This window comes from Erinaceus europaeus, chromosome 17, assembly GCF_950295315.1.
Source record: "Erinaceus europaeus chromosome 17, mEriEur2.1, whole genome shotgun sequence".
Classification (NCBI taxonomy): Eukaryota; Metazoa; Chordata; class Mammalia; order Eulipotyphla; family Erinaceidae; genus Erinaceus; species Erinaceus europaeus.
This window is the reverse complement of record NC_080178.1, coordinates 10,577,461-10,599,903: the sequence shown is the minus strand read 5'-3', so window position 1 is coordinate 10,599,903 and position 22,443 is coordinate 10,577,461. Positions and strand designations below refer to the sequence as shown.

The 22,443-nt window shown below is 47.5% G+C and overlaps 1 protein-coding gene across 4 annotated transcripts in view; it reads left to right on the top strand.

Moving 5' to 3' along the window:
• The first annotated feature begins 9 nt into the window (after positions 1–9).
• The window catches only part of CPSF7 (cleavage and polyadenylation specific factor 7), a 33,085-nt gene continuing 10,651 nt past the window's right edge, over positions 10–22,443 (top strand). Inside the window, exons 1-9 of one of the 4 annotated variants that reach the window (XM_007526323.3) lie at positions 10–97; positions 659–767; positions 11,544–11,762; positions 12,583–12,686; positions 13,285–13,430; positions 16,943–17,357; positions 17,865–17,983; positions 20,556–20,724; positions 21,872–22,039. In XM_007526323.3, coding sequence (XP_007526385.1) covers positions 714–767; positions 11,544–11,762; positions 12,583–12,686; positions 13,285–13,430; positions 16,943–17,357; positions 17,865–17,983; positions 20,556–20,724; positions 21,872–22,034 — 1,389 coding nt within the window. In that variant the 5' untranslated portion in view covers positions 10–97; positions 659–713 and the 3' untranslated portion in view covers positions 22,035–22,039. Of the gene's footprint in view, positions 171–658; positions 768–11,543; positions 11,763–12,582; positions 12,687–13,284; positions 13,458–16,942; positions 17,358–17,864; positions 17,984–20,555; positions 20,725–21,871; positions 22,040–22,443 lie in introns of those variants that run through there. The other 3 variants (XM_060176293.1, XM_060176295.1, XM_060176294.1) reach the window with 3 other exon arrangements.

Genomic DNA, 22,443 nt, shown 5'->3' with positions numbered 1-22,443 from the left:
TGACGCCGGTGGAGGGGGGGCGGGACCTCGGGGGTCGAGAGCGGTTCGCGCGCTTCGGGCCTAGTCGGGACTCGCCGCCGCCGCCGCCATATTCCCGGTAACGGGGGCGCGCGACCGAGGGCCGGCCGGGCCGGAAGAGGGTTCGGGAGCGACGCCGAGGCGGGGAGGGGGTCGGTTGAATCTGGGGCAATGGAGGCGGGGGGAGGAGCGGGCCTTGGAGGGAGGGTGCCGAGGGCGCCGGGCCGGGCGTTCGGGGAGGAGCGGGGCGGGCCTAGCCGGGGGCGAGGACGGGGCCTGGGTGGGGAGCGGAGGCGGGGAAGCTCCGGGCCGCTCGGGGTCTCCGGCCAGGGGCGGAGGGGGTGGTCCTCGCGGCCTAGACGGATGCGGCGGCCGGCGCCTAGCGGCCGCGGTTCTCCACGGACACGGCGCCGTCCGAGGACTCCCGGGCTCTGCCCGCCGCGCAGCTCCGGCCGGGCCCCGGGGTGATGGGCAGCGAGCCCCGCGAGCCCGCGGCCTGGGAGAGCGAGGGCGCCGCGAGCCCAGGGCCGGGCCGGGGAAGCTGCGCCTCTGGAGACGCGAGGTTGACAGGCTCGGTGCTGCCAGCCCGGGAAGACCCTCATGCCCGCTAACTCCTCTGCCTTCTTCCCGGGTACCGCAGTGGCAGCTTTCCTACCTGGTCCGTTCTCGGGGCTCGCGATCTTCGCTCCGGAGCCATGTCCGAAGGAGTGGACTTGATAGACATATACGCCGACGAGGAGTTCAATCAGGTGAGGGGCGGGCTGGGGGGGGTCACCGTGCACCTCGGGGGTTCCCAGCAGCAGCCAAGGAACTGCTGCTCCCAGCTGCGGATTTGCGGTGCTTCCTAGTGAATGCCGATGCTCGGTTCTCCGAGCCTCTGTCGGGTCTTTTAAAAAAAAAAAAAATCCTTTTAGGGCTTGTCTTTCTCTCTCTGCGCGTTATGTTATTATTATCATTATTGTTTTTATGTTTAAACCTCCGGGCTTAGTTTTCAAGGCGTTTGGTTTAAGAGCAAATAAATATCGACCTAATAAAAAGGGTGAATCAACCTGTGGGACGTGACCGCCTTCCCGCCCCCCGCCCCCAAGCCACAGTTGAATCTCGGTTTCTTAATAAGTCAGACTTGAAAATCGGAGTTGTCTAGAGTGGTGTGCCTGAGGGTAGTGTTTATACTTTTTCTTATTCTTTTAAACTGCAGCTGGAGAAATGTCCCTCCGCCATAAGGCAAGGCAAGGCAAAAGGCGCGGTATAAAAGGAACTTTCGACATCTAATTTCGGCTCCATTCCAGTACTTTTGATTTCTTTTTTATATATATATTATTTATTTTCCTTTTTGTTGCCCTTGTTTTTATCATTGTTGTGGTTATTATTGATGTCGTTTTTGCCGGATAGGACAGAGAGAAATGAAGAGAGATGGGGAGGACAGAGAGGGGGACAGAAAGACACCTGCAGACCTGCTTCACCGCCTGTGAAGCGACTGCCCTGCAGGTGGGGAGCCGGGGGCTCGAACCGGGATCCCTACGCCAGTTCTTGGGCTTCGTGCCATGTGCACTTAACCCGTTGCGCTACAGCCCGATCCCTGTTGTTTTGATTTCTTATGTTTTTCTGTAAGGTGCTTGGCTTTTGGTGTAATAACTTATTGATGAGTCTAATGTTTTTCAAGGGTGAGGGGATGGGAGGAAACAGGTGTTTTAACAAGCCAGTTAGAAAGGTTCCCCTAAATTTGTTTTTGTTGTATATAATGCTGTAGAGTGATTTGAGATTGTAATCTCATGTTGACGGCAATTTTGAATTCTGGAGGCTTTATGTGAAAAATGTTCTGGCATTTTTATCTAAAACCTACTAATATCTATCTTGCCTGGATTGGTTCTACTTGAATAAGCTGGTTCTTCCCATTGGCATTTATATATACCAGGGCACCGTTCAGTTCTGATTTATAGTGGGGTTGGGGGCTAGGGTTTGAACCAGGGACTTTGGAGCTGCAGGCATGAAAATCTTTTGCGTCGCTATTATGCTGGCTCTAGTCCTATAGACATCTTTCACTAAATACACCTAAGAGCCTGACAAGAGGGTTTTAAAAAATCAGAGGAGGGCCAGGAAACTAGCAGCACGGTAGAGTGGGTGTCTTATGTGGATGGGGCCTCTGTCTGTCCCCAGCACCATGTGAAGACCCCGAAACACGGAACTCTATTGGTGGTAGAGCTGCGTTTTCTCTTTTTCAAATGATTAAGTACATTAAAGCACATTTTAGAGTTGGGATGTGGTTCAGATATAAAGACTATGAGATAAAGACTATGAGTTCAGTATTCAGCACCACATTAAAAAAAATATATAGGGCCAGAAGCTAAATTATCCAGTAGAGTGCTTGCTTTAACATTCATGGGATGCTAGGTTTGAGCCGCCAGTGCCACGCAGGAGCACAGCAGCACTGGGGGAAGCTCTCTGCATCTGGTGGGGCAGTGTTGTGTGCATTCACTCTGCCCCATAGTAAGAGGAATGAAAGAAGTCAGCCTGGCAATTGAGGAATAACCTCTATGAGTCCCTGAGGTGGAGGTTGGGATAGATTGGAGAAGGAAAGTGCTCTAGTCGAATTTTGACATTTACAAGACAAGTAGTTGTACAGGGAGTCAGGTGGTAGCACAGTGGGTTAAGCTCACGTTGCGCGAAGCACAAGGACCTGCATAAGGATCCCGGTTCAAGCCCCCGGCTCCCCACCTGCAGGGAAGTCACTTCACAAGTGGTGAAGCAGGTCTGCAGGTGTCTTTCTCTCTCCCTCACTGTCTTCCCCTCTTCTCTCGATTTCTTTCTATCCTAACAACAATATCAATAACAGCAATAATAAATACAACAACAAAAAACAAGGGCAACAAAAGGGGAAATAAATATAAAAGAAGTTACAAGCGGGTTCTTTTTTTTTTTTGCCTAGTTGGTATTAAATTTACATTAAAATTTTCTTGAGGGTTGGGCAGTAGTGCAGCGGATTAAGCTCATGTGGTCCAAAGCGCAAGGACTGGCATAAGGATCCCGGTTCGAGCCCCCAGCTCCCCACCTGCAGGGGAGTCGCTTCACAGGCGGTGAAGCAGATATCTATCTCTCTCTCCCTCTCTGTCTTCCCCTCTCTCCATTTCTCTCTGTCCTGTCCAACAACCAGTGACATCAACAACAACAATAACCACAACAAGGCTACAACAACAACAAGGACAACAAAAGGGGAAAAAAATTATTTGTGGGAGTCGGGCTGTAGCGCAGTGGGTGCTTTAAGCGCACATGGGGCAAGGACCAGAGTAAGGATCCCAGTTCGAGCCCCTGGCTCCCCACCTGCTGGGGTGTTGCTTCACAGGCAGTGAAGCAGGTCTGCAGGTGTCTGTTTCTCTCCCCCACTCTGTCTTCCCATCCTCTCTCCATTTCTCTCCGCCCAATCCAACGGCGGCGACAATAATAACTATAACAATAAAAAAAAAAGAAAGGGCAGCCAAAAGGGAATAAATTAAATAAATATTTTAAATTTTTTTATTTCTAAGGCCAGGTAGATAGCCGAGTGGTACAACCAAGGACTCGCATTCCTGAAACCCTGGGTTCAGTCCCCGCACTACCATAAGCTGACTGAGTTGTGCTTTGGTCTCTTTCTCTTTGGGAAAAAAAGAAAATCTTAGGCCAGGGAGATGAATTGTTAGAGCACAGGACTTGCCTAGTGAGGCCCAGGACCACACTGGTCCTCACCTGTTACCCTATTTTATTGCTGGACTCATTTTATTTGATTTACTATTTGGGTTGGGTGGGCAGTAACACACCTTGCTGAGCACACATTACAGTGAGCAAGGACCTGGGTTTGAGTCCCACCCCCAGTCCCCACCTTCGGGGGAAGCTTTGCAAGTAGTGGTGAAGCAGTGTTGCCGGTGTCTCTGTCTCTCTGTCACCCCTTCCTTCTTGGTTTCTGGCTGTCTCTTACCTAATAAATCAAGTTGTAAAAATATTGTTAACTTATTATTTGAGATAAAGGCAGAGAAGTTGAGAGGGGGAGGGGGAGTTAGGGAGAGAGAAAGACACCTGCACCACTGCCTTACCACTCCTGAAACATCCGACCTGCTAGTGAGGACTGGGGGATTGAACCCAGGACCTTGTGCATATGTGTGCACTCAGCCACGTGCACCACTGCCTGGTTCCTCTGGATTCATTTCACTAGTGTGTGGGCGTGTGCCCCCCTGTCTGTCTCTCTCTCTCTCTAGAACACTGCTTAGCTTTGGCCTTTTTTTTTTTTAGTGGTGGTGGGGATTGAACCCAGGACCTCAGGAGTGAGGTCTAATGTGCTGTCAATGATGAGTGATAACTGTCACCCCAGTCCAGCCCTCCATTATTGAATGTTAATGATCTCTCCCCCCTTAGTTTGCTTCTCTCTGGGCCGATAATTGTGCCGATTGACTTTGAAAAGAGGATAGGGCAGGGCACCCATTTAGCTGTGCTAGGCACAAACCCTGTCTCAGGGTCACTTTTTTGTAAGGGTAGAAGTTATTGATCTCAATGATTTTTCTCTAATTTTTTTTTTTCTGTTGCTGAGAATTCACTGCTCCAGGCCAGCTTTCAAATAGAAAAGTAAAGAAGGAAAGACCACAGCACCTAGGCTTTCCCCAGTGCAGTTGGGGCCTTGCTCAAGTCTGGGTTGTGTACATGGCAAAGCAAGCCCTCCCAGCTGAGTTATCTTGCCATTCCGAAAAGGCTGTTTTGTTGCTGTTATTTTTTGGGTTTGGTGTTTGTTTGTTTGTTTTAGATTTCATTTATTGAGGGGCTTTAGCGGTGGCACTCTGGGTCGAGCGCACACGTTACCATGCACAAGTCAAACCTCTGGTCCCCACCTGCAATGGGAAAACTTAGTGAATAGTGAATCAAGTGCAGGTCAGCCCCTCCCGCCCCTCTCAATCCCCCCCCCTCTCCCTCTGTCTCTCCCTCCCCTCTCAATTTCTCTCTGCATATCAAACGGGGGAGGGGTAGGAAAAATGGTCACCTGAGCAGTGAATTTGTTTGCAGGCGTTGAGCTCCAGAGATAATCCTGGTGGCAGTTTAATAAACCAGCAGCAGCAACTCAGTAGGTGGCACAGTGGATACAACATTGAACTTTCAAGGACAGGGTCCTTAGTTCAACTCCTGGCATTGCATATGCCAGAACAGTGCTGATTCTCTCTCTACCGTTAATCAATGACTATGGGGTAGGGGGGCTTACAGAAAGAAAACTTTTTTAAATGGGTTAAAAGTTGTATAGAATTTGATAACCACTAATACCGAACAGACTATATCTGATGCTTGACAAGTTGGAGGAAATGTGCATTTTAAATGTTTTTGTGTCATGTGGAAGCTCTTCCACCAGTGACGAGTCAATTTGTGGCAAAACTGGCTTTAGTGTAACTTCAGAGCTGCTTAAAAAATGATGGGGGGTCGTCTTGTTGGGGTGGTGAGAAGCAGGCTTAGACTGGACACAGCCTTTGCTCCCCAGGAAAAAAATAAATACAGTTCTTAGATGGGTTCCCACAGTGCTTGCTCCCTGATCTCTTCCATGTGGTGCAGATTTCTTGCAGAGCTACTTGGCTCCTGCCCCATTAGCAATCATGGGGTTCACGGCTGCTCTCCTGGGTTAGGGAGGACTCTGGGAAAGCGGCAGATCTCCTGCTCACTGGGTAAGTTTTGTGTCTGTTCCTTTAGCTGCACTGGGCACTTGGAACAGTGTGTCCGTTTCTCCACTCCCACCACCAAGTACACACTGAATTACTTCTGCTTGCTGTGCGCTGTGTTAAAACTGACGGACTTAGACAGAAGACAGACAGTGGACAGTGACAGGGAGGGTGGGGGGGGAGAGCATGAGTTGGGAATTGTGGGCATGGGACTCAAAACTTGAGGCTTTGGCTACAAAGGAGACAACTGTCAACTAGGTTGCTTTGCAATATGTGTGTGTGTGTGTGTGTGTGTGTGTGTGTGTGTGTGTGTGTCGGTCCTCTGCTTTCTGATTTCCCTTAGATCTCAGGGAGAGGGGACTAGAAGGAGAACTGAGTGCAGGTGGGGAGATCTTACTTAAATTCTCTTCTAAGCCAAGAAACTTCACATGACACTGTCGAATGTAAAACATTGATTCCCCAATAAGGAAATTAAAAAAAAAAAAACTTCATATGACAGTCCTAGTTCTCCCTGTACTGTTAAATGCATTCTCCCTAACAAGAATTAACACACTGCTTTTTTAATTTCCAGAATGAACACACTGCTTTTTTAATTTCCTTGAAATGAAACCCACCTGAGTGCATAGAAAACATTGTCTTTCCCTACTTAATTTGTACAGTTAGCATTCCCCCTAGCCTAATTGCACAAAAACCACTAACTCACTTGAAAACTCACCAGAAAACCTGAGGCCATCTTACCTCCCCCCCCCTTTTTTTTGGCCTCCAGGGTTATCGTTGGGGCTCAGTGCCTGCACTACGAATCCACTGCTCCTGGAATCCATCCATCTCATTTTGTTGCCCTTGTTGTTATTATTGTTGTTATTGCTACTGTTGTTGGATAGGACAGAGAGAAATTGAGAGAGATGGGGGAGACGGGGAGAGAAAAATAGACACCTGGAGACCTGTTTTGCCACTTGTGGAGTGACGCGCACACACACACACACACACACACACACACACACACACACACACACACACGCAGATGGGGAGCCAGGGGCTCGAACCGGAATCCTTATGCCAGTCCTTGCGCTGAGTGCCATGTGCACTCAACCCAATGTGCTAACATTTTACCACTTTTGAACCTGTAGAAGGTAGAATGAACTGGCGTTGCTTCCAGATTTAATTCCAAGTGCAGCTTGATAGTGTTTGTTTAGTCAAATGCCTGACCTGACTGGCCTTGTGTCCCAGAACTCTTCCCAACTTCTTGGAGTTGATGAGCTGAAGCTCGAGGTCACTCCTGGGGACCACTTGAATCTGTGACACTGAGTCTTTTCCTGCTCCTCAAGTAGAAAGCTGGTCCATGCACCAAGGTCTTCTAGGACTGAGCCTCTCACATGAAGAGGCCTTGAATGAGGAAGGTGTTTATCTGTTCTTAGAGTGCAGGGAGTTCTTGTAAAAAATGGCGACTAATCCCTAGCACTGCAAAAACGGTATCATCTGTTTTCCATCTACACCATGCCTCGGCCTCGCGTGAGCTTAATGTGCAGCTTGACGATACGAGAATCCGGCATGAAGCCCAGCCAGTCTATTTTGGCGTTACTCTCGATCTCACTCTGTCATTTCACGAACATCTCATAAAAACTGCAGCAAAGCTGGACGCGAGGAATCACATCATTGCAAGACTGGCCAGCTCCTCATGGGGCGCGAGCGCTTCCACACTACGATCCTCCTCTCTGGCATTATGCTATTCCACTGCAGAATACTGTGCCCCAGTATGGTTCCGTAGCCCCCATGTCCACTTGGTCGATTCCAAATTATATTCCTCCATGAGGAAAATTTCTGGAACCATCCGTTCCACCCCGGTTCCATGGCTGCCAGTTCTTAGCAACATCGCCCCGCCAGATATTCGTCGGGATGCGGCATCATCTAAGTTCATTTCCCATGTCTACGCTCAACCGGACCTGCCAATATACGCGGATATCTTCGCCCACCCTGTCCAACGCTTGACGTCTCGTCACCCAATCTGGTCCCCTATGCCTACACTGAACTTCTCTGTTCCAGACTCTTGGGCCGCTATGTTCTATCGCTGGGGAGCCAGAGACGACCCGAACTGCCCCTGCGGCTCCAGACAGACTATGACCCACATAGTCAACGACTGCCACCTCTCCAGATTCAAAGGAGGTCTCAAAACTTTACATCAGGCTCAACCTGACGCTGTTGACTGGCTACGGAAGAAGGACAAACGCTAGAAGAAGAAGAAGGGCAAACGCTAGAAGAAGAAGAAGGGAGTTCTTGGGGATGCGCTTGATCTCTAGCCTGAGTCTGCATGCTAGTTTGTTAGCCAGTTATCCGAGGGTTTAATTTAATAATGATTGACAAGATTGTAGGATAAGAGGGGTACAATTCCCACCACTTGAGTTCCATGTCCCATCCCCATCCATTGGGAGCTTTTCTATTCTTTATCCCCCTGGGAGTATGGATCAAAGATCTTTTTGGGGAGTCGGGCTGTAGCGCAGTGGGTTAAGCGCAGGTGGCGCAAAGCACAAGGACCAGCATAAGGATCCCGATTCGAACCCCCGGCTCCCCACCTGCAGGGGAGTTTCTCTCTGTCCTATCCAACAACGACGACAACAACAATAATAACTACAACAATAAAACAACAAGGGCAACAAAAGGGAATAAATAAATAAAATAAAATATTTTTTTAAAAAAAGATCTTTTTGGGGTGCAGAAGGTGGGAGGTCTTGCTTTTGGAGATGCTTCTCCACTGGACATGGGTGTTGACAGGTCAATCCGTACTCCCAGCCTGTCTCTCTCTTTCCCTAGTGGGGCAGGGCTCTGGAGAGGTGGAGTTCCAGGACACATTGGTGAGCTCATCTGCCCAGGGAAGTCAGGTTGGCATCATGGTAGCATCTGCAACTTGGTGACTGAAAAGCATTAAGATATAAAGCAGAACAAACTTTATCAGGAACCAAGAGGGTTTTTTTGTTTGTTTTGTTTTGTTTTGTTAATGAGAACAGAGCTCTCCACTCCACCATCCCTGGTATTCTGTTTGTTTCTGTCTGTGGTTATTTTATGATGCTGGGGGTCAAGTTCAGGGTCTCAGATTTGCAAGGCACAGTCCCTTAACCTACCCAGTGCCATCACTATTAACTTTTGACTTTTTTTTTTTAATTATCTGTATTTATTTGTTAGAGACGGTCAGAAATCAAGAGGGGAAGGGGAAATAGAAAGGGAGAGAGAGATACCTGCAGCACTACTTCACCACTTGCAAAGCTTTCCCCTGCCAGTGGAGACCGGGGCCTCAAACCTGGGTCCTTATGCATTGTAACATATGCCTTCAACCAGGTTCACCGCCACCCGGCCCCTATCACTGTTAACTTTTTTATTACAATTTAAGCACAAATTCTCAGTCACAGATATGGCATGGAAGGGGTCCCAGTTTGGTTTCACTGGCTAGCCAAGATAATATGTTTCCTTATATTTTATTTGTACCAGAGCACTGTGCAGCTCTTGAATACGATAATGCTGGGGATAGAACCTGGGACCTGTGGTGCTTCAGGCATGGAAAGCTTTTTACGTAGCCTTTTTGCTGACTGCCTAGCCTTGGTATGTTTCTGTATTTCCTGATTCTCTTGCAGTTTTGTTTTGATGTCACAGCTTTCTTTTCTTCCCCCATTCCTCCCCAACCCCCCAACTCTGGCGGAAAGTGAGGCCTTCTGAGGATTAGAGCATAGACGAGGACCCAGTGATTTTGGGGTCAGGTCACCACAGCTAGTGCATGTGTGATTGAAGAAAAAAGTGAGTGGGTAGTGGTTGAGACGCAAGGACTGTGGGGACACTTTTCGTACCTCACCCTGTGCCCTGCACCGGCTCCTCTTCCTGTTGTGTGCACACTCACCCTCTTCTCTGCGGGCTCCTTCAGAGGCCTGGCTGCCGAGAACCGTCTTCCAGCATTTACCGTGTGTGTATCTTGTCTTGATCGGTCTCCTGTTGCCCCTAAACTCTTCGCTTTCATACCGTTATTATTCTGATATCTGCACAAGGTTAAAATTCTCTTGAATGAGGCTGCTTCTTTGAAATGATGTACTGAACAGTAGGGGTTTTTTTTTTTTTTTTTTGGATTTTTTTTCTTTTTTCTTTATTTCCTTTTGTTGCCCTTGTTTTATTGTTGTAGTTATTATGGATGTTGTTGTTGTTGTTGTTGTTGTATAAGACAGAGAGAAATGGAGAGAGGAAGGGAAGACAGAGAGGGGGAGAGAAAGATAGACACCTCCAGACCTGCTTCACCGCTTGTGAAGTGACTCCCCTGCAGGCGGGGAGCCGGGGGCTTGAACCGGGATCCTTATGCCGGTCCTTGAGCTTAGCGCCACCTGCGCTACCGCCCGACTCCCTGAACAGTAGTTTTGTCTTGGGTGAAATGCATGTTCTTCTGATATAAACCAAGAAGCTGCAAGATTGTCTCCAAGAGTTGGTGATGGTGTGTGGGTGTGAACATTTATGGTGTAGTGGGTCTCCTGTAGTCTTAGTTAAGTGGACAGATGTGATGGTTTGGACGGGAGTAAGTTGTTAGGGCTGCTCGTCTTGAATTGCATTAGAGGAATTTACTCTCCTCAGAACGTGAGAAGTTAACTTGTTCTTTTATTCTCTCTTAAAACAACAAAACAAAACAGAATAAAGTAGTTTGCTTAAGACGCCTTGCATGTGTCTCGTCATCTTGGCAGCATTATCTTTAGCACCTGAATGTTTTAGAATCTTACCTGAAAAAAATACTAGATTTTTTTCTTTTTCCTAGATTATTGCAGTAATATGTTACGCAGGCCCAAAACTTTCACAGTGCACATTCATATTATAAATGCTTACTGGGACACAGCTCATGCTGAGTTCCTGTCTTGCTTTTGTGTCTCATAGACTAGTTTTAGGTTTCCTTGTAATTTACTGGATCTGCATATCATTTGAGAAATAGGGCTTAGCAAGGGAAAATCATCTGTTCCACCGTCTTTTTTTTTCTTTCTTCTTTTTTTTTGCCTCCAGGGTTATTGCTGGGGCTTGGTGCCTGCACTATGAATCCACTGCTACTGGCGGCTGTTTCTTCCATTTTGTTGTTGTCATTATTGCTGGATAAGACAGAAATCGAGAGAGGAGACGAAAGCGTGGGGGGGGGAATAGACACCTGCAGACCTGCTTCACCACCTGTGAAGTGACCCCCCTCCAGGTGGGGAGCCAACCGCCCCAACTGGGATCCTTAAGCTAGTCCTTCCGTTTCATGGCATGTACACTTGACCGAGTGTGCTACCGCCTTTTATTGTTTAGTTTTCATGTTTTCTTGGTGGTTATTTTTAAAGATGATACTGTGTGCTGTGAGTTTTAGTCTCCATAAGTCCTTTGTGTAAACCCCCATTTCTTGAATTTTGGTGCCTACCTTACCACCCTCTTTCTCCCTTACTATTTCCAATCAATATACACCCTTTTTCTTATTAGTTAGAATAGAAAATGTGAGTGTGGCTTTTGGGTTTGGAGGTAGCACAATGTATTGAGACTAAATTTTCATTAGAATACCTTCCATGTGGTCTTCAGGTCCTGTCTTCATTGACAAATGTCTTCATCATGAGTTTGCTTGAACTGTCATGGCCTTTTGCTTTTCCCAGGTGACTAAAGCAAGAAACACTGCAGACCACTCATGGGTCTTCATTTTAACACCTACATAGGCATAATCAAGTGAAATAATCTATAAGTGAAGTTGTTCTACCTCACTTCCTAGAATAAGATAAGGAAGTATTGTGTGTTATTTTACCAAGTATTTGTGTGTTCTGAGTAGACTAGAGTGACAGAATGAACAAAGTAAGACGCTTGCAAACCTGTCTGTGCCAACCCCTCGTCTTGTAGGACCCAGAGTTCAACAATACAGATCAGATCGACCTGTACGATGACGTGTTGACAGCCACCTCACAGCCCTCGGATGACAGAAGCAGCAGCACTGAACCCCCTCCTCCTGTTCGCCAGGAGCCATCTCCCAAGCCTAATAACAAGAGCCCTGCGATTCTGTACACTTACAGCGGCCTGCGAAATAGGCGCGCCGCCGTCTACGTGGGCAGCTTCTCCTGGGTGAGTGCGGGGCATCAGAAAGGCCCAGGGAGGCTGGAGGGAGAGGAGAGCACTGGGAGGTGATGGCATTTTCAGAATCTACTGTTGCACTGTTTTGTGCGCTGATGGGGTCGGATTTCTTTTTCCTGGGATCAGGTTGGATTGATCTCTGAAAGAGAACTATCCTGAGGACGCTTTGGTGCCGAAGAAAGCAATGATTAAGTGGGTAGTTGCTTTTTCTGCCATCTTGTTACTGCCCCTGACCCTGGGGCTTTGCCTAGCTGGATTCTCTCTTTGGGATGAGATGTCAGAGTGAACATCTTGAACTCTTGATGCTTGTTAAGATGATCCCTTTACACTGGTGGGTCGAGCACACTGGGGCAGATAAGTCGTTATCATTCTGTAGAAGTGACTGTGTTGGTGTTTGGGGGTGGTTTCTCCACAGTAGGAGGTGTAGACACTGAGGGAGAGGCCCTGGTAGTCGCCAGCTGTAGCCTGTCAGGTTTGGAATTCAGCACTTCTCTAATCATTGGTTGGGCTGGCGACCAGCCGGTCCACATGGCAATCAAAGTTAAAATGGGGTGCCATCCTTTTAACCTCTAAAGATGGGAACAGAGAGGAGGCAGGTGGGATTGGTATTCTCTGTGGGCGAGAACAATAAGAAAAGCCTGTACTAGTTGAAATACCAATGGGCTTTGGGTTTCCAAGGGCTGGGGGTGTTCTAATTATGACCAGAATCCCAGGCTGGCGGGCGGGGTCTGGGTGAAGGGGTGTGTGTGTGTGTGTGTGTGTGTGTGTGTGTCTCTTGACATTTCTTCCTCTTCCATCTTGCCGGCCCCAGTGGACCACAGACCAGCAGCTGATCCAGGTTATTCGCTCTATAGGAGTCTATGATGTGGTGGAGTTGAAATTTGCAGAGAATCGAGCAAATGGCCAGTCCAAAGGGTGAGGTCTGGATTTAAGAAGCCCTTTTAAAAAAATAAATAAATAAAAAATTAAAAAAAAAAAAAGCCCTTTTTAGTTTGTAACCATTGGGATAACAACTATGCATTGTGTTTTGACCCTGGGTCTTAATCCCTCCCACCCCTGGCCCAGTTTTACCTCCTTGGTTTTGGCAAAGCGCCCACACAGGGACCTTGCTGTTATGTGAGAGCTCACCCATTATTGGGGGGACAAAAAAAACCATCATTATTATTATTATTATTATTTTCTCAATTGTAATGAGAGAGAGAGTAAGGACTACACAGAGAAAGAAGAGAACAACTGCTCACCTCTGGCTTATGGCGGTGCTGGTGATTGAACTTGGGACCTTGGGGCCTCAGGCTGTCTCCCCTGCCCAAGAAACCAATTTCTAATTCCAAATAAACAGGACCGTAACCGACTGATGTTTTCCTATAAACTGGTAAATTTCTCACGTGTGTTTAATCTTAGTGAGATGCCCTTTGCTTTACAACAATTGTCACTAAAAGCGGAAGAGCGTCTCTTTGTTCCTTCCTGGGTCGCTGAGTAGTTGTCACTCATTTCTGACTTTGTCTTCTTTAAGGTATGCTGAAGTTGTGGTCGCCTCTGAAAACTCTGTTCACAAACTGTTGGAACTCTTGCCGGGAAAAGTTCTTAATGGAGAAAAAGTGGATGTGAGGCCGGCCACCCGGCAAAACCTCTCACAGTTTGAGGCACAGGCTCGGAAACGTGAGTGCGTCCGAGTCCCAAGAGGGGGTACGTGGAGACCATCTGTATGAAGGGGGGGCTGGGGGCTTCTTTTCTGTGGTGGAGGCTCGGCCTGCAACCTAGTGGCGCTTGGGGAAGTGGCGGTGGTTGTAGTCGTGGATGGTCGAGCGAGAGCTGAGCCGGCAGTCAGGTGGGCGCAGAGTGTATGCCATTTAGTTGTGCTGCTAATTCTGCTGCTTAGGGCCTACTGACACCTGTTTAAAGCTTCTGTCAACCTTAAATCGTGCGGTCTTTATCTGGAAAAAAAAAAAAATCTGTATAGCAAATGGACCTCATTGTAAGTAGGGTCAACGCAGATGGCTGTAATCTTATCATAAACAATGGTGGGGGCCAAAAGCATTGTCCCCGAGAGCAGGTCCTCTTCCATGTCCCAGATAGTCCCTGTGTGGCAAGCATGTCCCCGGTTAAGTAAAGGAAGCTGCATCATGCGACCGTAGCTGGGTGATAATAGCCTTTCAAGTTCACCTTACTACCTTTATTTATTCTCTGACTCTACTGGCCAAGCAACCTCCTGGCACTAAATTAGTTTCCCAGTCAGCCTATCCTGTTGGGAAGTCAGTGAACTGACCAGCCTACACGAGTATCTGAGTCTGTTTTGCAGTTAACAGTTATCGTTGTAAATTAATAAATTGGCGTTCTGATTTCTGAGTCAGTGTCTTGAGAGTTCAGTTGGTGTGAATCAATAAGTAGGCTCTCTTTCCCTGGGGGGTGCACTGTTAAGGTCCTGGGGAGTCAGGTGGTAGTGCAGAGGGTTAAATGCACATGGCACGAAGCAGAAGGATCCCGGTTCAAGCCCCTGGCTCCCCACCTGCAAGGGAGTTGCTCCACAAGTGGTGAAGCAGGTCTGTAGGTGTCTATCTTTCTCTCCCCCCTCTGTCTCCCCCCCTTTCCATTTTCTCTGTTCTGTCCAACAATGACATCAGTAACAACAACAATAATAACTATAACAACAATGAAAAACAAGAGCAACAAAAAGGAAAATAAATATATATATATATTACAAATAAAAAAGGAAGCTTTAGTGGTGTGTGTGTGTCTTGTCTGTGTCTCTCATATGTGCGTGTGTGCATACACATCATCTCTATTTTAAAAAGCCTAGAACGGGGTGGGGGAGATAGCATAATGGTTATACAAACAGACACTCATGCCTGAGGCTCCTCTAAGTCCCAGTTTCAGTTCCCCACACCACCATAAGCCAGAGCTAGCAGTGCTCTGGTGTCTCTCTCTCTGTGTCTCTTTCTGTCTGCATCTCTCTCAAAAATAAATATTTTTTTAAAAAAAGAAAGAAAAGAAAAGAGAGTGTTTTAAAAAAAAAAAAAAAAGCCTAGAACGGTGATGCGCTTGAAGGGATGGAGAGATGAAGGGAGAGAGGAGGAGCCACCTCGCCAGACCCGCCTGGACAGCCAACTGCCACTACTTGTCTACTCTGGGGAGGACAACAAAGTTGAGTCATTTTGTGTTCTGTCACTGCTTGGGTCCTGCTCTCAAAATAGTTCCTTACATTGATTGTGTAATCCTCTGGGACCTGATATTGACTGAAAGTAGGACTATGACTACTTCCTCTTTCATAGAGACAACTGTTTAAATTAGATCAAAAGCTTCAGTGGATGTGATGTGGTGTGAGCACCCAGTGCTTTGGGTAAGAAAACACTCATTTTTCTCCCTGGGCAAGTTGAATTTCCAAGCCCCTTCTGTTTCAGAGCCTTTCTGTAATTCTGACATTCCTAAGATACATAATTTTTGAAAGAAGTGTTTGCTGCTGCTGTTGTTTACTTCATTTATTTTATTTTTTGAGTGAGACCAGAGCACTGTTCAGCTCTGGCTTACAGGGGTGCTGAGGATGGAACCTGGGACTTCAGAGCCTCAGGCAGGAGACTCTTTTACATAAGCATTAAGCTACCTGCACAGCCCAAGCAAGATGCATGGTTTTGCAGTAGCAGAGGGGCTAGGAGAGCATTCCTGCCTCCACTTGGCTGTTTACTCCTTGGAGTTAACCTTTCTTTGCTGAAATCCTGGTGATGACTGAGTGATGTTTATCTACTCTGTCAAGTTAATCAACTTGGGCTCCATGAATTCACAGAGTGCAGCCGGTGGACCTCCCTGCTTAGAAGTGGTTGCTACTCTTGGGATTTGTAGCCATAGTTACAAAACAGAACCCTTGCCGATGTGGAAACTCACCGGGAAGAGCGAACACTAGCTTTCAGATACTGTGCCTCGTCAGGGTGAGAGAACTTGAAGACATAACTTGCTGTAGGTTTGAAACACAGAAAACGAGAGTCCCTGGCTGGGTGCTGGTGCTCCTTTACCATAGAGTCCAAGTCCAAGGGTAATTAGTTCCACCTCAGACTTTAATGAGAACTTGGGGTCTACTAAGTTTTTTTTTTATTTTTTAAATTTATTTCTTTATTGGGGAATTAATGTTTCACATTCAACAGTAAATACAATAGTTTGTACATGCATAACATTCCCCAGTTTCCCATTTAACAATACAACCCCCACTATGTCATTCATCATCCTTCATGGACCTGTATTCTCCCCACCCACCCACCCACACCAGAGTCTTTTACTTGGGTGCGATACGCCAATTCGGGGTCTACTACGTTTTAATCCAAGGAATGCTCTCTCCTCTTTCCACACTGTCTTGCTTCTGGCTTCTACCTCCAAGTCCGTAGGCTGCCATGTGAGGGAGAGGTTTGGGGCTGTGGTACTGTCATCAGAGTTCCCCCCCCCCCCAAGCTGAGTCAGGCTTTGCTTGGAGTCCCTGCCATCCGCTTGTTACGTTTCAGGTAGGCAGCCAGAAGGAGAGAGTCAGCTGGTAGCCATCTGAAGGAGAGCTGCCAGGAACTCCTGTTCGATCCCAACATTCCCGTTTCCTCGTGGGTTTCTAGGGCCCTTCTGTGTTTAAAAATAGAAAGTGGGAGTCAGGCGGTAGCCACATGCACAGGTGGCACAAAGCACAAGGGCCGGCCTAAGGATCCCAGTTCAAGCCCCCCGGCTACCCCACCTGCAGGGGAGTCGCTTCACAAGAGGTGAAGCAGGTCTGCAGGTGTCTTATCTTTCTTTCCCCCTCTCTGTCATCCCCTCCTCTCTCCATTTCTCTCTGTCCTATCCAACAATGACAACATCAATAACAATAATAACTACAACAATAAAACAATAAGGGCAACAAAAGGGAATAAATAAATATAAAAAAAATAGAAAGCAAACACAACCCTCTGAATGTTCTGGATAAAGGACGTCTTTTGCCATACAGAATTCAGGGTGGTTTTCCTCCTGGGGTTGTTGCCTCCACCTGTACTTCTGGAGCCAAGGAAATGGTAGCCAGTGATGTTCTTTGCTTTCCCAGCTGCTTGAGGTACCTCAGCGTGATGTCACATGACTTGACTTGTCGGGGGAGGGGGGAGGTTAACCGGCCCCATGGGCGGGCATGTCTGAATCCTGGGCAGTGACATGAGTTCTGTTTGGCTTCCTAGGAATACCTCCACGGGCTCATTCCCGAGATTCTAGTGATTCTGCAGATGGACGGGCCACGCCCTCTGACAACCTTGTCCCCTCCTCCGCCCGCGTGGATAAGCCCCCCAGCGTGCTGCCCTACTTCAACCGCCCTCCTTCAGCCCTTCCCCTCATGGGTCTGCCCCCACCCCCAATTCCACCCCCACCACCTCTGTCCTCCAGCTTTGGGGTCCCCCCTCCTCCTCCTGGCATCCACTACCAGCATCTCATGCCCCCTCCTCCTCGACTACCTCCTCATCTGGCCGTACCTCCCCCAGGGGCTATCCCACCTGCCCTTCACCTCAATCCAGCCTTCTTCCCCCCACCAAATGCTACAGTGGGGCCTCCACCAGACACTTACATGAAGGCCTCGACACCCTACAACCACCATGGCAGGTACGGGTTCTCCTGTTCCTTTTATACCTCAGCTGGCTATGAGGGTGGGTACTGTCTTAGCCATTTTGTCCTCTGAGAAATTCAGTGAGCATTAGATTCTTGTATTTCCCCTTGTGGGAAACATAGTATATAAACACGGAGGGAAAAATCTTACTTCCCTGTGGTCGTAGTGTTAATTACTGGGAAATAAATGACTATTGGGGGATGGTTTGTTTGCATTTTAACTGCCTGACCACAAAGCACGTCATTCACGGCCCTTTTTAAGGAGCTTGATTAAGTTAAGTGCATGAAGTGGCTTTTGGGCTTGCTGTGAATGATGGGTATCCTTGGGTCGTGGCCAAATTATAAACTATAAGAGCACAAGACGAGGAGTCCCGGCCTTGAAGATAACGTGAACAGACTGAAGACATTGCTTTGGAGAGTCTAATTAAGTAACGTCATACTCGGTAGAGTTTGGTAAAGAGGATAAAGGAGTGTGGGCAATGAGGGATGACGTTATCTTCGCAGTCGAGATTCGGGCCCTCCGCCCTCTACAGTGAGTGAAGCAGAGTTCGAAGAGATCATGAAGCGAAACAGAGCAATTTCCAGCAGTGCCATTTCCAAAGCCGTGTCTGGAGCCAGTGCAGGTAACTCGCCTTTGCCTTCACTGCCGCTTGCTTAGCCGCCGGGCTTTCCATTCTCCTTTCTGTTGGCATCAGTTCAACAAAGTCAAGTTGGGGTTCTGTTAGATTCTGAAGGATGATCTCTTGAAAAGCAGTTATGTAGCTGTGACTTGTGGGTCTGTGGGAAACTCCAGTGGCGTCACTTGGCATGTATTTAGATCTACTCTGAAAATCAGATTAGTACCTAGACTATCACTGGACTTTGTGGTATTTCTTCCCTCCACCCCGCTTGTGATTAATAGTGGGTTATAACATTGTAAGATTACAGTATATAGTTCTACACTACACAGACCACCAAAATTCTGCATCCTCGCTCTCCACCTAAAGATAGCCACTGTGGGATTTCTAGCTGAATGAAATTCTTGCCTCATGGAGATCTTGATCTCAGTGGCTGGTCACTTGGCCTAGTGTTTGTGTAGAGGGTCCACTGTCAAGTGTAGACCCTTGAAGGTTTTTAGGAATGGCCATGACCTGGCATAGCATCTGATTGCATCTGGGAATCTGGGCAGAGAACACAGTAAGGTTTCAGCATTCTGATCTATCCGAGTTCCACACTATGACCTTAGGCACATTTGCTTCATTGAATTTCCACACTTGTCGGTAATACGTGCTCATTGTAATGAGTCACATATACAGATGAATACGTCGACAGTAGCCACTGGTCTACTTTCCCACCAATTCTGTCACATTCAGATGATCGAGAAGTGTGTGTGTGTGTGTGTGTGTGTGTGTGTGTGTGTGTGTGTGTGTGTGTGTCTTGTTTATTAAAGCCACAGCATTGCTCAGCTTATGGCTTTTGGCAGTGCTAGGGATTGAACCTGGGATCAAGGGTAACGCAGACGTGAACGTCTGTTGCATAAACTGCTTTGCTCTTTCCCCTGGGATCCCCTATTTGTTGTCGTTAGTCCATACAAGCCACAAATATTTATTGGTTATCTACAGAGTAGACAAAAAATTATCTGTCCTGATAGAGCTGGTACCCCAGTGTCTCTAGGACACGATCACATTCCTCCAGTTTCGCTTCTCCTTTCCTCGCTTTGCACAGAGAAGGCTGCCGCCGTCTTCACTGGCCTCCCATTTGCTTTCATGCTTTCCCTGCATTATCTTCCATCCCCCCAGCGTAGTGATTTAGTAGTGGTTTTCCCGACTGTAAGATTACAGGGATACAGTCCACACCACACTCATTACCAGAGCTCTGTGCCCCCAACAACCACCATAGTGCTCACACAGTCTGAGAAATGGTTGTTTGCCTCGTTTTTTTTTGTTGTTGTTTATTTGCTGAGTTCATGTGTTTCAGTTTCACATCTGCATGAAAGCATTTGCTAGGTTTCTTTCTCACCTGTCTTTACTTCAGTAAGCATTCCGTCTGTTCTATCCTGAAGGACACAGTGTCATCTGTTTGTAATTGCAGACTAGTAGCCCACTGAATAAACACCCCTTAACAACTTTCTCCTGTCACCCATCCGTGGGCTAAGACCTTTCTTGCTTTGTCTTTTTTTTTTTTTTAAATGAGAAATACGAAGAGACAGGTAAAAAGACTATAGAGTATTACTCAGCTTATGATGGTGCTGGGGACTGAACATGAAACCTTGGAGCCTGGAGCTTAAAAGTCTTTTGCATACCACTATGCTGTCTCCTCAGCATTTCTTTTTTATTGCCACCAGGGTTATTGCTAGGGTTCAGCAATGACTTTTTCCCCCTCTTTATTTGCTGTAACAAAGAGAAATTGAGCAGGAAGGGGGTGATAGAGAAGGGGAGAAAAAGAGACACTTGCCTCCCCGCTTGTGAATCTTTCCCCCTGAAGGTGGGGAATGGGGCCCAAACCCAGGTCCTTGCACATGGTGATGTGCGCACTTAGGTGATGGGGGCCATCATGTAGCCATTCTTACACTGCCTCGCCCTTTACATTCTTTATTTGACTTGAAAAAGCATTGTGCAAGTAGCCAGCCCAAGATCAGTACTCCTGAACCAGGCATTGTTTCGATTTTGGGAATGAAGTGGCAGCGTGTGTGTGTGTGTGTGTGTGTGTGTGTGTGTGTGTGTGTGTGTGTGTGTGTCTGTACACCACATATTCTGAGTAGATACTGCATATATATTCATTACATAATTACAAATAAGGTTAAACATAATTCAGACTTAGGGGTTTGCAGTACTATTAAGCAAAGGTTCTGTATAAGGACCACTTTTAGTCTTACGGTGAACATTTCTTGAGTCCTTATATTACCATGTACCCCACACTGTGCTAATACACATTTTACATGCATTAGAATTACGGGGTCAAAGGCATAAATGATGCTGATTTTGATGGCCATTGTCAATGACTGCTAGACTGCCTGCCCACTAGCAGTAGCTGAGAGCATCTGTGTGATTCCGACCACTGGAGTTCAGGCGCCATCTGGTTTCAAACCTGCTGCTTCTGCCTCACCTGGCTGTGGTTCTTTGGGCCAGCTCACTACTCTTGGTTTATGTTCTCCCAAGTTCTTTGGCCTAGCTTACGGCCTGTGCTCACCGGGGCCTGCCTTCTCCATCCCATCAGGGGATTACAGTGATGCAATTGAGACGCTGCTCACGGCCATTGCGGTCATCAAGCAGTCCCGGGTCGCCAATGACGAGCGCTGCCGTGTCCTCATCTCCTCTCTCAAAGACTGTCTTCATGGCATCGAAGCCAAGTCCTACAGTGTGGGAGCCAGCGGGAGCTCGTCCAGGTGAGTGGAAGGCTGACACAGCAGCCTGCCTGCCCTTAACAGCCCTCACCCAGAGAGGCACAGAGTCCAGGGTACTTGTCGAGAATGTGGCTCAAAAATCTAATGAGCCCTTGTATCCTAGGGGTTGGGGGTGATGTGGATCTGATAATTTGCATGTGATAGTAGACATCTGTTTGTCGGTGGTCCGGGAGGAGGCCCAATGGATAAAGCATTAGACTCTCAAGCATGAGGTCCTCAGTTCAATCCCCAGCAGCACATGTGTCCTTCTACCTTTCTTATTAATAAATACAATCTTAAAAAATAAAAAAAGACAGTAGTTGGGCGGTAGCGCAGTGGTTAAGCGCATGTGTCGCAAAGTGCAAGGGCCGGCATAAGGATTCCGGTTTGAGCCCCTGGTTCCCCACCTGCAGGGGAGTCACCTCACAGGCAGTGAAGCAGGTCTACAGGTGTCAAAAAAAATTAATAAATAAGACTAATACATCATTTTAAAAAAAGAGGTCTGTTGGATGAAACATTGAGAAAAATAGGCTGGTATAATTGAGAACATGGGTTTTGGAGCTAAATGTGCACGAATCTGAACCCCAGTTCTCATTTAAGACCTGTATAAAGACCTTTAGTTCCTAACCTTCAAGCCCTGGTTTTCTCCTTATAGAACCGGGACAGTAGCAGTGCTTATCTGCTACTGATCTGTTGTAAAGATTAGATGAGATGCCACATGTATAGTTCTTTTAAAAACTAGTAAAAGCTACCAGGGCAACAAAAGGGAATAGATATAAAAAATTATTTTTAAAAATCTAGTAAAAGATAAAGGTGTATTTATTGCATACAAGAGAACAGTTCACCTGAGAGAGAGAGACCAGAGCACATCTCTGGTACAAAGTGTCAGAGACAAGACATTAGGCCTGTCAGTCTCGTGTTTTGCCAGTCTGTTTCCCCAGCTAAATATGTATAGCTCTTAGCCCTGTGTCTGACACATTGTAAGATCTCAACTAACTTAGCTTATTCAACTAGTAAAATTGGTCTTTAGACTGTGGGCCCATCATAGTGTTTTAGATAAAGTAGCGGAAGACACCAAAATCCAATCCAGCACTCTCGGGAAGAATGTAATGTGAACTCTGGGAGCAAGACTGAGGAATCTTTGTGACAGGAAAAGGCACCGGTCCCGAGAGAGGTCACCGAGCCGGTCACGGGAGAGCAGCAGGAGGCACCGGGACCTCCTTCATAATGAAGACCGGCACGATGACTACTTCCAGGAAAGAAACCGGGAGCACGAGAGACACCGGGATAGAGAACGGGACCGGCACCACTGAGAAAGGTGGAGGGGGGCTCATTCCCGGGGGGGGGGGGGCAGGCTTACTGCTGGTGAATAGCTCGCTCGCTGTCTCTGTCTGTCTGTCTCTCTAGCACACAGCGTTTCCGAGGACAAGCTACCAGCTGTGTTGGCTGGCGCTGAGGTTGATGAGGTTGAGGTTTGTTTCTTGACTGCCTGACCTGGGAGCTGAGGGACAGGCCAGAGGCCAGAGTGTGACACTCACCTCCTTTGAACATTTGAGGTTCTGATCGTTAGTTTCCTGACTGCTGAATGGAGATGGTAGAAACAGCAGTCTGGGGGTGGGGGTATAGCATAATGGTTATGCAAAGAGACCTTCATACCTGAGGCTCTCAAGTCCCAGGTTCAATCCCCCACATCCCCATAAGCCAGAGCTGAGCAGTGTTCTG